This window comes from Lissotriton helveticus, chromosome 5_1 (assembly GCF_964261635.1).
Source record: "Lissotriton helveticus chromosome 5_1, aLisHel1.1, whole genome shotgun sequence".
NCBI lineage: Eukaryota > Metazoa > Chordata > Amphibia > Caudata > Salamandridae > Lissotriton > Lissotriton helveticus.
The window spans coordinates 1,176,629,047-1,176,640,899 of record NC_136065.1 but is presented as its reverse complement, the minus strand read 5'-3'; the positions used below and the strand labels follow the sequence as shown (position 1 = coordinate 1,176,640,899).

General features: G+C 45.3%; 1 protein-coding gene across 1 annotated transcript in view; it reads left to right on the top strand.

Annotated features, from left to right (window-relative positions):
* The first annotated feature begins 4,832 nt into the window (after positions 1–4,832).
* The window catches only part of AFAP1L2 (actin filament associated protein 1 like 2), a 523,453-nt gene continuing 516,432 nt past the window's right edge, over positions 4,833–11,853 (top strand). Inside the window, exon 1 of the mRNA XM_078643868.1 lies at positions 4,833–5,079. Coding sequence (XP_078499994.1) covers positions 5,028–5,079 — 52 coding nt within the window. The 5' untranslated portion in view covers positions 4,833–5,027. The remainder of the gene's footprint in view (positions 5,080–11,853) is intronic.

Below are 11,853 nucleotides of genomic sequence, written 5' to 3'. Positions count from 1 at the left end.
GGAGAAGCTAATTGGCCGCAAAGAAGGAGCTCTAGCCTGAGGTCAACTCCAGAGGTAACCCTTCCTCCGATATCAGAAGACTCAGACCCAGAAGAAGGTGCTCAGGGCGCTGAAGCACCCGACCGAAGAAGGTCAAGAAGAGTGCGTGTGCCTAACAGAAGATACTCCACACCTGAGTGGACATATCTGGCGACAAATGTCTGTGAAACAGGAGACAGGGAGGATCCGAGCGGTGGTGGTGTCCAGTTCTGAGCCCATTGTCACCGTGGAAATACGACTGTTGGTACCCGGAGTCGAACAAGAAGGGTCACTAACATTCATGCTCCCCAGACCTCCCCGCCTCAGCAAGTTAAAACACATGTTCCTTTCAGAATTGCAATTCCCCGACTTTGGTACAACGATAACAGCACATGAAGAGCACAATCTTCGTTTGGAAATACTGAACTATGCTATTGAAGCTACAGGCACAAACCTGATAGTAGACTGTTAAAGGACTTTGTAAATAAAACAAGCAGAAAAAGAAGATTACCTAGCGCCCAGGAAGCAGAGAATTTTAGGGAACTTCCCTTGAGTTGATGGAGAAGGGCTAGGGTTGTCTTTATTGAACTGTTAAAGGACTTTTGCGAAGAAGGTTGTCAGCTTCCAGTTGTGTGGATTCTAAAGACAAAAGGATTAAAAGAGACTGTAAAGGAACGAGAGGAAAAGAACTTTTTGCTAAGATAAGAGAGAGCCATATTGTCTGACGAAATGGAGGCCGGCACCCAGAACCGCAGAGCTAAATGTATAATAGGTACACTAATAGTAGGAGTGATAATATTAATAGCTTTAGTGGTAACAATTTCTTATGTAAAGGGACATGAGGAAGAGGCAAAGGTAACTGATGTGAATTCTGTAGAAACGCTTACACCTACTGTTGCTGGTGAGAAAAGGGAAAACACTCAAGAGAAAGCGTTATTAGCTGCAGAAGCCCGCAGGTTACACGTAGATGAGTCCCAAGGAGACTTTAGGTCAAATGCTTATGCTAAACTCTTATATGAATACGTGGATGCCATGGAGGTTAAGGATTGTTACGTCTGCATGCAGTTGCCGGCGTCTGTAGATGAAGGCATTAGATACCATCACCTCCCGCTGACATATGGCATTACATGTAGCTTATTGCTTAGTATATTTTATGAGAGAGATAGTTTCGAATACTATTTCTCCAATTATGATTCAGTGTTGCCAGAAGTCCCAAATTAAAAGCAGATGAACAAATGGGACTACTGGAAGAGTGAAGACAGATTGGCCAAGTTCTTCATTCCTTGGATTACCTTAGATACTTCACATGCCCGTAGAAATAACCTGACATGCAAGGTGTCAGAAGTCGAGAAGAAGTTCATAGGGCAGGTGGATGATCGTTACAGGAGACAAAAGATTTTGAAAAAATCAGGACAATGGAAAACAGATTGGACCGAGGAAGAGAAGGCACACAAGAGAAAGGGTAGTAGTGGTCCAATAGCTTTAGATAAGACGCAGAGAGGAAAGCTATGTCTTCACCGAGCCAAAACGTATTATGAAAATGTATACGTGGGAGAAGTCGACTGTGAACATGCTTTCAATATAGAGTACTATACTAAAGATTTCCTGAAGGGAATGCAAGTGATTCCAAATGTGTATTTTGTATGTGGAAGAAATGCCTACGTGAGACTACCTGACAACTGGTATGGATCATGTTACTTAGCAATTGTCTTCCCCAAAATATATCATGCACAAGACTTAGTGATCATTGAGGGCAAGACATCATCGAGGGGAAGGAGAGATATAGGAGATGCAGAAATGGTTGGAGATGTCTTTGGAGCTATGTTCCCTCTTTTGGGAGTAATCCTTAATGATGTTAAAATTAGACGACTGGCAACAGTTGTCGACAGGTTGTCTGCCAGCACTGCTCAGTCCTTAATGCTGGTAGAAGGAGAGATGCAATCGATAAGGGCTATGGTTCTTCAGAACCGTCTTGCGTTAGATGTCCTACTAGCAAAAGAGGGCGGAGTCTGTAAGGCTTTGAAGGTCCAGGAATGTTGTACTTACATTCCAGACAATTCGAAGCCCCTTGAGAAAGTTATTAGGAACATAACTAATATTCACAAGGAGATCGAAGACTTGAGTAGAGAAAATGTCTGGGAAAAGGTGGGCCACGGAATGAGTGAAGTTGGAGGGTGGATTTCCACCTTAGGCAAAAGCTTTGTGTGGTATATACTAAAACCTATCATCATAATATTGATCTGTGGGATTATATTGTGGGGATTGGTGAGGGTATTCAAATGGTACAGAGCAAGAAGGTCAGAAAGGGCCCAAAGAGAACAGCTGCAGAGATTGGCTGCCATACAAGATAATCAGTACAGGAGCCTGAGGGCTCTGGAAGCGCAGAGACAAATCATGCCAGCAATAACTGCAGTCTAAATGTTAGTGATGACCCCGAGAGGTCATCAAAGGGGGGAACTGAGAGAGCGCAAACTGACTTAAATGTATGAGTACATCACACTTACCTGTAGTAAGCACAAATCATGAGGAGAAATGCCATGAGTGCTAATAGTATCTGTAATTATATTCTGAATGTATAGCTAATGTAGAGATTTAAGTAGAAGTGGAACTAATACAGAAATGTGTGACATTATATGATTTTAGTAGATGTGATTATTTCTGAATCCATGTCGTGTAGCTGTTAAAATGTAAGATGGTATGTGGTTAAACGCAGAATGTGGTAGGCCTTAGGGCCAGAGCTAAAAGGGAAGGTGTTTCTTTTCACGACACAGATTGTATTAATGTTTTGGTCATTGCATTAAATGGGCCATGATTTATAGAGATGTTTACTGAATAATAGAATAAGAATATTAACATGCTTTAATTAATGAAGAAGTTGAATGCTATAATCATGATGAGAAATATTGTAGGCCTGAAATGTTTTAACATCGATTTGCACGTACATGTCTGGGCTGAGAAATGTTGCAAGCCTTTTTTGGAAGTCTATGAGAGTTGGGTTCTTGGCTGCAGATATCTGTCTGCAAAGGAAAAGGGGGGATCCAATTATAAATGAATGAATAGAGGTCTGTTCAGTAGACGGCCCAGACATGGAGGAGGGTTCCGGAATGTTTAAGGGGTATCAGCGGGCCGGAGAAGAGTCTGAGAAGCAAGGTCAACTCCAACGTACGAGGCCCAATACAAAGCATCATGGAAAAAGCCAGAAGCTACACCACGTGAGGGGCGTCTCGCAAGGGGCGTCTCAAATGTTGTTGACTGTTTTGTATTAGGGACAGCACCCCTGGGTGGAGTTAGAGCAGATACCTGAGGACCCTTTAGAGAGCGGATGGGTAGGCAGAGAGGGGTCATGACTGGAGAACTATAGGTTTTCACCAAGAGACTTAGAGTGAGTGACTTCCCTTGGGGGTCATTCACTGCTGACACCTTTGTTAGGTTGGGACTTGGTTAAGTAGGGATACCATCTAGAGCAGGGTAGGGACAGCCTAACCTGTGCGTTTTCCTCCAACTTAAATGAAGGAGAGATATGCGTCAATGCTGATAGCTTTATTATTCTTAGAACTTGTGTTAGTAATTTCCGTTGCTCGTCTGAGGGCTTTCCGAGAGCACATGTATGTAATTGGACCTGTGTATCTCGTGAATCTCATTCTGAGATGCCTGTATTTGCAGCTTATCATATCCTTACAATAAACTTTTGAAAGCTAGAAGTTGTTTGTGATCTTTGGGAGCAGAGTCCTTTATTGGGTGAACTAGCTTGCAGAGAGGGGCACTTTCTTCCTCCAAGACAGGCAACAAAGGTTCAGTCGACCAGATCGAGGTTTGGATCAATAGTGATGAGGTATCGATCAAAATCTCGCCCTTCCACTATCATGCAATTTCCCAAACATTCATCATAATTTGGGCGAAAACAATGGTACAGGTTTACACACTTTTAATTTAGTAGAGAAAGAGTTGTGTTGGCGTAAAGAGGTGAGGTGAAGTGAGGACAGAGACGTGAAACAAAAGTTGTTCCTACTGCCGGAGAGGAGTTGGGCAGGTTGGCACGCAGACTTCTGTGAAGTGGCATGCCCAGCAGACAAATTACAGTATAAGCTATCTTTTATGGCAGTTTTATGGCCGGACTTCGAGCTCTACTAATCACTTTACTGTGGAGCGCCTTAGATGGCGGGAGCCTGTGGGCTCTGCAGTGGGTGCTCTAATCCACGGTACTACCCGATCAGCTTCTGACTGGGGTTGCAGGGTACCCTGAATATGATCCATTGGGCTGTGTCCACATCAAGGTCAGGCGGAAGGGTCGTTGATGGGCAGGGACATACACAAACACGTGTTTGTCATTGAGGAATAGATCCATGTCGGATTTTCAAGATTACCGCTTAATATGTAAACGCCAAAACGGTTCCTATTTAGACTCATTGTACATTATTCAACTGGCGAGTCCATTCTGAAAATCTGGCCCGACTCCGCCTTCCCTCGTGGGTGTATAATGTGCAGCTCTGAATAGTCACAGACACGTTTACCACTGTACTATTTTCTAGTTGGGGTTGCAGCTGCTCTAAAGCTGCCGCTTTGGGTTCCTGTCGGGTTTTTTGAGAGGGAGAAGGCGGCGGGAGAGCGAGACTCTCGCAGCACGTGCATTAACCCCCTGCACTATATGTCCGTCTGGCGTCAGGCGCTGCTGGGTACAGGCTCCGGTGGGTTCACTGCAAGAGCTGTATCGTATCACCGGGATAGGAGGGGTCGGAGGAGCATAAGAAAGTGAAACAAGGCACAATCACGAAGATTTCTGCTGCAGCCACTCGACCCCGCCAATCTATCCCATCACTGCTTCCGGGATGGGGCTGCCGGTGAAGGATCCGCACTGGGCTCCAGTCGCCGAGTGAGCTCAAGGGGAGGGGCCGAGGGAGGGACCGGAGACACACAGACAGGCACATTCACACACTGGGAGCAGCAGCCCGGCTGTCCAGCTGCGGACCCGCGGACGACGCCCCCCAGGGACCGGACCAGGAGCCGTGAACATGGAGGCGTCCGACCGGTTCCCCTTCCTCACCCAAATGGACAAGTACAAAGGTAGGAGACGGCCTGAGCTGAGCCTGCAGCAGCATAGCAGTGGGGAGAGTGGGCGCTGTGCAGTGTTTCAGCACTTCTCAATCTATTTGCACTTTTAACATTGTGCGTGCATGATGCTTTTTCTTCGCGCGTCATTCAAAATAAATCATATATTTGCGTTGCGAGGGATATCTGGGTGATGTGCCTGTACCCAGCTGTGCCCCTCGTCGCCAAGTGTAGCATACCTGTACAGTACAGGATGTACTTCTCCAAATTATTTTGGGGACTTTTTTATATATGGATCTATGTTTTATTATTTGAATAACGCGGAGCAAGGGAATGGTTTGTTGTAGCGTCAGCCGCACTTTAAGCGGAAAGGTGAGAGTACATGTGGAACCGACCCTTCGGTCTCGAATCATACTTCTCTGCGCTACATCTCTTTGGGCGCTACATACATCTCGTGCGGGCGTGGTGGTTTCAAGACTGGCCGGTGTTTAGGGAGAACTGAAGTTTCAGCTGGATGGGGCTAGTGCCATGAGATCCACTCTCTGTGCGCTGAACGCTACCTTCCGCTGTTTACTGATGTTTAAATGTCTGATTTTTCAGAGGCACGAGTGCAGTCTTCTAACAGACCGGGGTCTCAGAGTGCGCTGTTCCTAGACTGAAGTTTTTAGCTGCAGGGGGTGAGAGGAGAAACAGGGTGTGTAGAGGAGGGAAGTCCACGAAATAATAAATAGCTGGAGAGGAGGGGGCGGGGCAGCCCCCCGTGGCGTGGGTGGAAAACAATTACCGAGGGTTGCTTTTCCCTGACCGGGATGGGCAGTGTGTAACTGTTCTCAAGAAATCCAGACACCGCTGGTGTGTTCTGACTTGTTATTGTTTTGGAAGCATGAACTATTAAACCGAGTGGGAGTGAGTGCGCGGCCTTTCCGTGGAATACACTGCTGCGGCGAGAAGCATCAGTCCCCTGAGCGCTGCCATGGACTTCTGAGGGTCCTCGCGGGACATCCTTCTCAGCGTTTCACAGAAGATCTGTTTAAAGCAGAAGTATGAGTTGCTAGAGTGAGTCACAAATACCAGTGGATCAGAACATGCCCCATGCCATCGATCCGGCTTTGTATACCATTAATTACACACGTCGTAAAAGCGCTAAACATGACTGCCGGCGGGGCGCTGCTGCTAAGTTAAAACCCCCTGAAATGGTACTCCCCAGCACTCTGCTTCTAGGAGCTTGAACCGAAAACTGGGCCCTCTTCCGCGGCCGAGTTCCTGCTGGTTTTCACAGGTGCATGAACTCTGAGGTCTTTCTGCCCCCTGATGTGTGGGCGTGGCATGGGGATGTGGTCGTCCAGCTGATGGACATTAGTTTGCAGAGTGGAGTTACCGCAAGGTGCCAGGAACCGACAGAAACCCGTCACCAGATGGCTCCATGTTTATTTATTATTATTTATGATTTCAAGTAGTTTGGACTTGATGCAAAGGCATTGGTGCTCTTCACAAGAGAGCAAGACGCACGTTCTGGATCACAAACATGAGGAGTGATTGTGGTGTTACGGCAGAGAAGCCGACTCGGAAACCAGGTTTGAGTCTCGGCGTCTGCTCAACATCGTGTGATTCTGTGCACCTCGCTTAATCTCTGCGTGCCTCAAAACAAAAATGAGTGTGTCCTTGTGCAATGTAACTGTTGCTCATGCAAAGCATGAGTCAAGTTTGCGGTGTGTGTGTGTGTATATGTGTGTGTGTATATATAATATATGGTATGTTGGTCCCATCGGCTCAATTAATGTGAACAAAGACTACCACACCCAGAATGCACTGATCTATAAAAGCAAAGTACAGGAATTAAAAAGTTGTGCTCCGGTGACGTGAAGATACTAGGTGATCAAAGGCGTGACCCTTGTCTGCGAGGGTCACGTACTCATGTGGAACAGGTCTGTCCTGGTGTCTTCACCCCCTAAGACGTGGGACACACGTCTTTTAATGAGTCCTGGTAAGAGAGTCCATCCCGGACTCTGAAAACCACAGCGATTGCTCATGAAGTGGCCACACTTCTGGGCCTGGTGCCATTTGGCAGTGGCGTTGAAACCAGTTTGGTTTGGCAGCTGGCGGGGCGGCTTGGATTGTGGCTGGAAGGTGCGGATTCACAGGCCGGCCTAATCCTGTGAAGCTGGGAGGCATTCCTGGAAGCACATTAGATGACACCTGAGAAGGTGGGCCCTCCGCTCTGGTCACTTTCTTGCTGCTACTTGTGATTGTCATCTGTGGTTCAAGTCATGGCGAGCAGCTTAGACCCAACTTTTTTGTCCTGGCCCCACGATGCTGGCCGTGAGCAATATTGCCAGTTTGCAATCTTCAGGTGATATTTCGGTACCCTAAAGTATGTGATCAGAGCTTGTTGTGCACGCACCTGTCCCCAGTTTCAGGATGAATACGAAGAAGGTATGTTGGCAAACTGGGGTTGCCTTTTGGTAACTGCTGATAACCAGAAGTTAATTCTCCAACTGTTCCAAATTCTCCAACTCTTCCAAACTATGCTCCTTTCTGGAACCTCCAACAAAAGTCACCTGAGCTTTCAGAGTATAGCAGCATTGTATATACCCACACCAAGGTGGCTGTCACTATTGGGGGGTCTGAGGTGTAGATATAGGGTGCTGGCCTGCTTTGTACCATCCTTATCTTTGGCCACGTGTCCACTTATCTGCTAGGTACATCCAGTAATAACTAACCCTGGGCAAAGCACTACGCTTGCATTCATTCATTTAATCTTTATTTCGGCTCTTTTTGGCCATAAAAGATACATTATTACACAATACAATATACACAGTAAATACACATGCCAATAGGAAGCAGAAATTTTACATTCCAACAATTAGAACCTAAGGGTCATCCCTGTTAAAAAAGGCATAAAAAATAAAAATCCAATATATTTACAGTTTTCATCTCCAGCATGTCTCATGGTAGCATGGCCTGCACTAAGTACACATGTATACTACCTATAGATCAAGAGCCATGTTTTTCCGTGTATACCCAACATTTAATAGGAATCTGCTTACACAAAACACTATGAGGCGTCTAGTGTCAGTTTTAACAATCCTAAAAGCTTCCTCGTAAGATCGAATACCTAGGGCTTTACACAAGGGTTTGATCCATCTTTCCTAGCTTTATCATAGGCAGTACAAAAAAACAATATGTGAGTATCATCTTCTCTCATATTTAGTTCACAACATGTACAGTTAGTACTTTTTAGTTGCCCTGACATCTTATTCCATTTTGCTAGTACAACTTTCGTTTTTAGTATACCATATCTGAATTTTAAGTACAGGCTTTTTGCCAAGGCTGGTTGTATTTCATTTAAAAATTCCTCAAACAGTGGAGTGTCCTTAAAATCAAGAAAACTGCGTGTGATGGATCCATAAGGATGGATATTTTGGTAATTGTGATAAATATAAAACCAAAATTGATTCTTAACCTGGATCTTGCATCTTTGAGTCAAACAAGATGGATCATCCCAAAAATGAGCAAGGCCTATTCGATGGAACCAATTATTAACATGTCTAAGCCAAGGATTTGTATTGTAGGCATCTAGACTCTTGACTTCAATAATACCTTCTCTATAATCTATGAGTTCAGGAGTACTCCACAGTCTGACCCAAAACAACAGTGGCCTAAGTTGTGCAATATGATCCATTCTTTTCATGTTTAAATCCAAAAACAGTGGTACAAGTGGAGTACGTTTGGGCAGTTTCAATAATCTTCTAAAGAAGTTATTTTCACAAATCGTGAAGATGTTACATGCTTTTATGCCCCAGATTTCTGCTCCATATAAAGCACCAGATTGAACCTTAAATTTGTAAACTTCTAGTGCTTGTGAAATGGACTTACTAAGACTTGACCCATGGCGCTTTATAATCGGTAAAGAGCTCTGGTTAAATATAGTTTTACTCTTTTCGATTTGTGTGCTCCATGAGGTTGCATAGTTTGCGCTACTTCGCACTACACGAGCTGCACGTAGCACAGTGCAAACACGCGGTCATTTTTTGCTTGCTCGCGGTCTTTACTGTCAAGTTGCCAACCGCGAGCAAGCAAAATGACATCCCGGCAAGACTTTTTCCTCGTTCACGATCAGCAACATCAAGTTGCCGGTTGCGAGCGTGGAAAATAAACCTCGCGGCGAGATTCTCAACGCAGGGAGGTCAGGTTTCTCATTGCGAGTGGTCGTGTATGCTCGCGACCGCTGAGAAACTATCAGTCCGCTTTGAGAAAGCTGCAGTTCGAGTAAAAATCTACTTGAGCGGTAGTAAAAGACAGCTCGCACTGTGCAAGATGCCGTTTTCAATGATTGCACAGTGCGGACAAGCATCCAGCACTGTGTAATCATCGCGAACAGGGCACTACGCAGTTCGCGTAGTGCTACGCGTAGCTCGCGTAGTGCAAAGTGCACTTCAAGTACCTACGCGTAGCACTACTTCGCGAACTATGCCCAGGGTTAGTAATAACGACTTTGGCCGACTGTAGGGTCAGACAAGTCAATGTGGTCTCATACAGCTATACAAGGAAGAAGGTGCCACATCCCGGCCTGCAAGAAGTACCAGTTTTGCCTATAGCTGGGGCAAAAGAAGCGAGATTGTGAGCAAAATGTCACTTGACCATGTGTTGGACCTGTGAAGAGCACACACTTGCATTGTGGTAGGCAAGCATGCTGTTTGTTGAACATGTGTATGGGTAAAAAGAACACTCTTTGTTGGTGTTATGTTTGTGTTTTCTTGTGTTTACTTTCCTATCTTCTCTCAGGTTTCTCCTGTATGGGTGGCTTTCTGCTTCAACAATTGGCTTAGTTAGTGCCTACAACAAATCTGCTTTGATGCACCCCCTGGATTGTTTGTTGTGAGACTACTGCTCTTGGTGGTGCAGAAGGTACATGGCAGGTGCAGTACATGATATCTTGTATGCCATAGTGAGGGCAAGTAAGCAAGTGCCTTCCATGCCAGGTAGTCTATTCACAGCACAGAAATGCTGTATAGAGGCTTTGTCAAATGGTCTGTTGTGTAGCAGTGATGGTACCAGAAAGCACTGGAGAGGGCTACATCACAGGACAATTGCTCAAGAGACAACCAGCGATCCGTATTTTGCGTTATCGGCCAAGGAGGCTTCCCCATCCACCCTGGGAAGAGTCATCATCCATGGGGTCGTGGAGGCCAGGGTGCTCTTTTAGCTTCAAGGAGGTGGTGCTTGAGTGCCATTTTTGAAGTGTATTCTGCATGTTGGGGGAATCTACTCAACAAGCTGGTGGTAGAGGTGTTACTGTGGGGGCAGATGGAATATTTGCAGGCTAATCAAGTAGATTGGGGGTGTTGTGGTTGGAATGGATTACACGCCTGTAGAGTTATAATGACCCCAGCAAGCTGAGGAGGAAGAGGGGATGATGGCATGGTCCTCTTTGAATAATACAATGAGGAACTCTTGCAGCAATCTGTGGTGCTCAGAGGCCCCTTTTCCTGATGCTGTGTAGGGGAGGTAGATGTGGATCCTGAGTAGTTAAGCTGAGTGGATGAAGTTAATATTTTTGTGGCCTTTTGATAAGCAATGAGGAAGACCAAGGATCATGCTAGAGCAATATCTCAGTTTTCTAAAGATTTGGGTCATAACCTGGATGTACTGGAAAACAGACGTGACAAGCAAGAGGTGGTGGTGATAACGAGGCTTGTACCAGTGTGAGCCAATGGGTGTGACTTCTTTTCCTTGTTACGACCATTGGGTGCTGTCGGATGGACTTGTCAGTTAGTCTTACTTACCGAAGGTTGGTTTTGTTTTCCAAGTTGTGGTGTGCCAAATGCATCTGGCAACTGCACTCTCTGTACAGCACGACAAACACTGATGCTCCTACCCACATCACTCGAAGTTTCATTCAGAAGACATCAAGAGAAGGAAAGTATGAAAATAAGAAGGAATATTTGATCAGAAGTCAGGATGACTGTGTGCAAGACGTGCTATTTGGTTAATTTTCATGTACTGAAGACACATTAAAACTCTCAACAGTAGAATTGTAATTGCATTTATATAGTGGTTACTACCCCTGACGTGGTGTAAAAATCACTTTTTCGGCAAGTAGCATGCTAGTCCGGAACCCAAAGAGGATTAGTGATGAGTTAGTATAGTGAGATATGAAATTATTTTGAGCTGTGGACATGCAAGTTTGTTATTTGGGTTGAAAAAGGATAATGGAGGGATAGAAGGGGGAAGGGTTTGCATTCATCGCTTGCTACCACTGATGAGGTGTTGCAGCGCTTTTCTGCGGGTAGCAAAACCCAAACAGAATTAGAGGGGAATTAGTATAAGGAAATATGAAATTAATTTCAGAAGTGGACATGTTAGTCTGTTAGTCAATTCGCAGGAAAAAAATTAATGAGATGGTGGTAGGGGTGAGTCACTTTCTCATTTGCATATTATAGTCCTCAGAAAACACATGTGCGTGGGAGGAGCCAGTTGGCTTGAGACAATGGTCTCTTTTTACTTATTTGTATCTGTTGAAGGGACATCTTCGCTATTGTTATTCCCCTTAGTAAAGCTTGGGGTCATGGTTCATCTTGGGGGGAGCTTGGTGAGCTTCTAGTGACTTACCCACCTGTACAGAGGCAGTACTAGCATCTATTTAATAAAGGCGGAAGTGGAGATGGGTTAAGAAGAGTCAGTCTGCTGCAGACTGGGACGTGACCAGAATTTCTCGACAGACGATATAAATAGATACATACCAGAGAGATGTAGGAATGCCAGATCACAGATAGCCAATCCACAGCA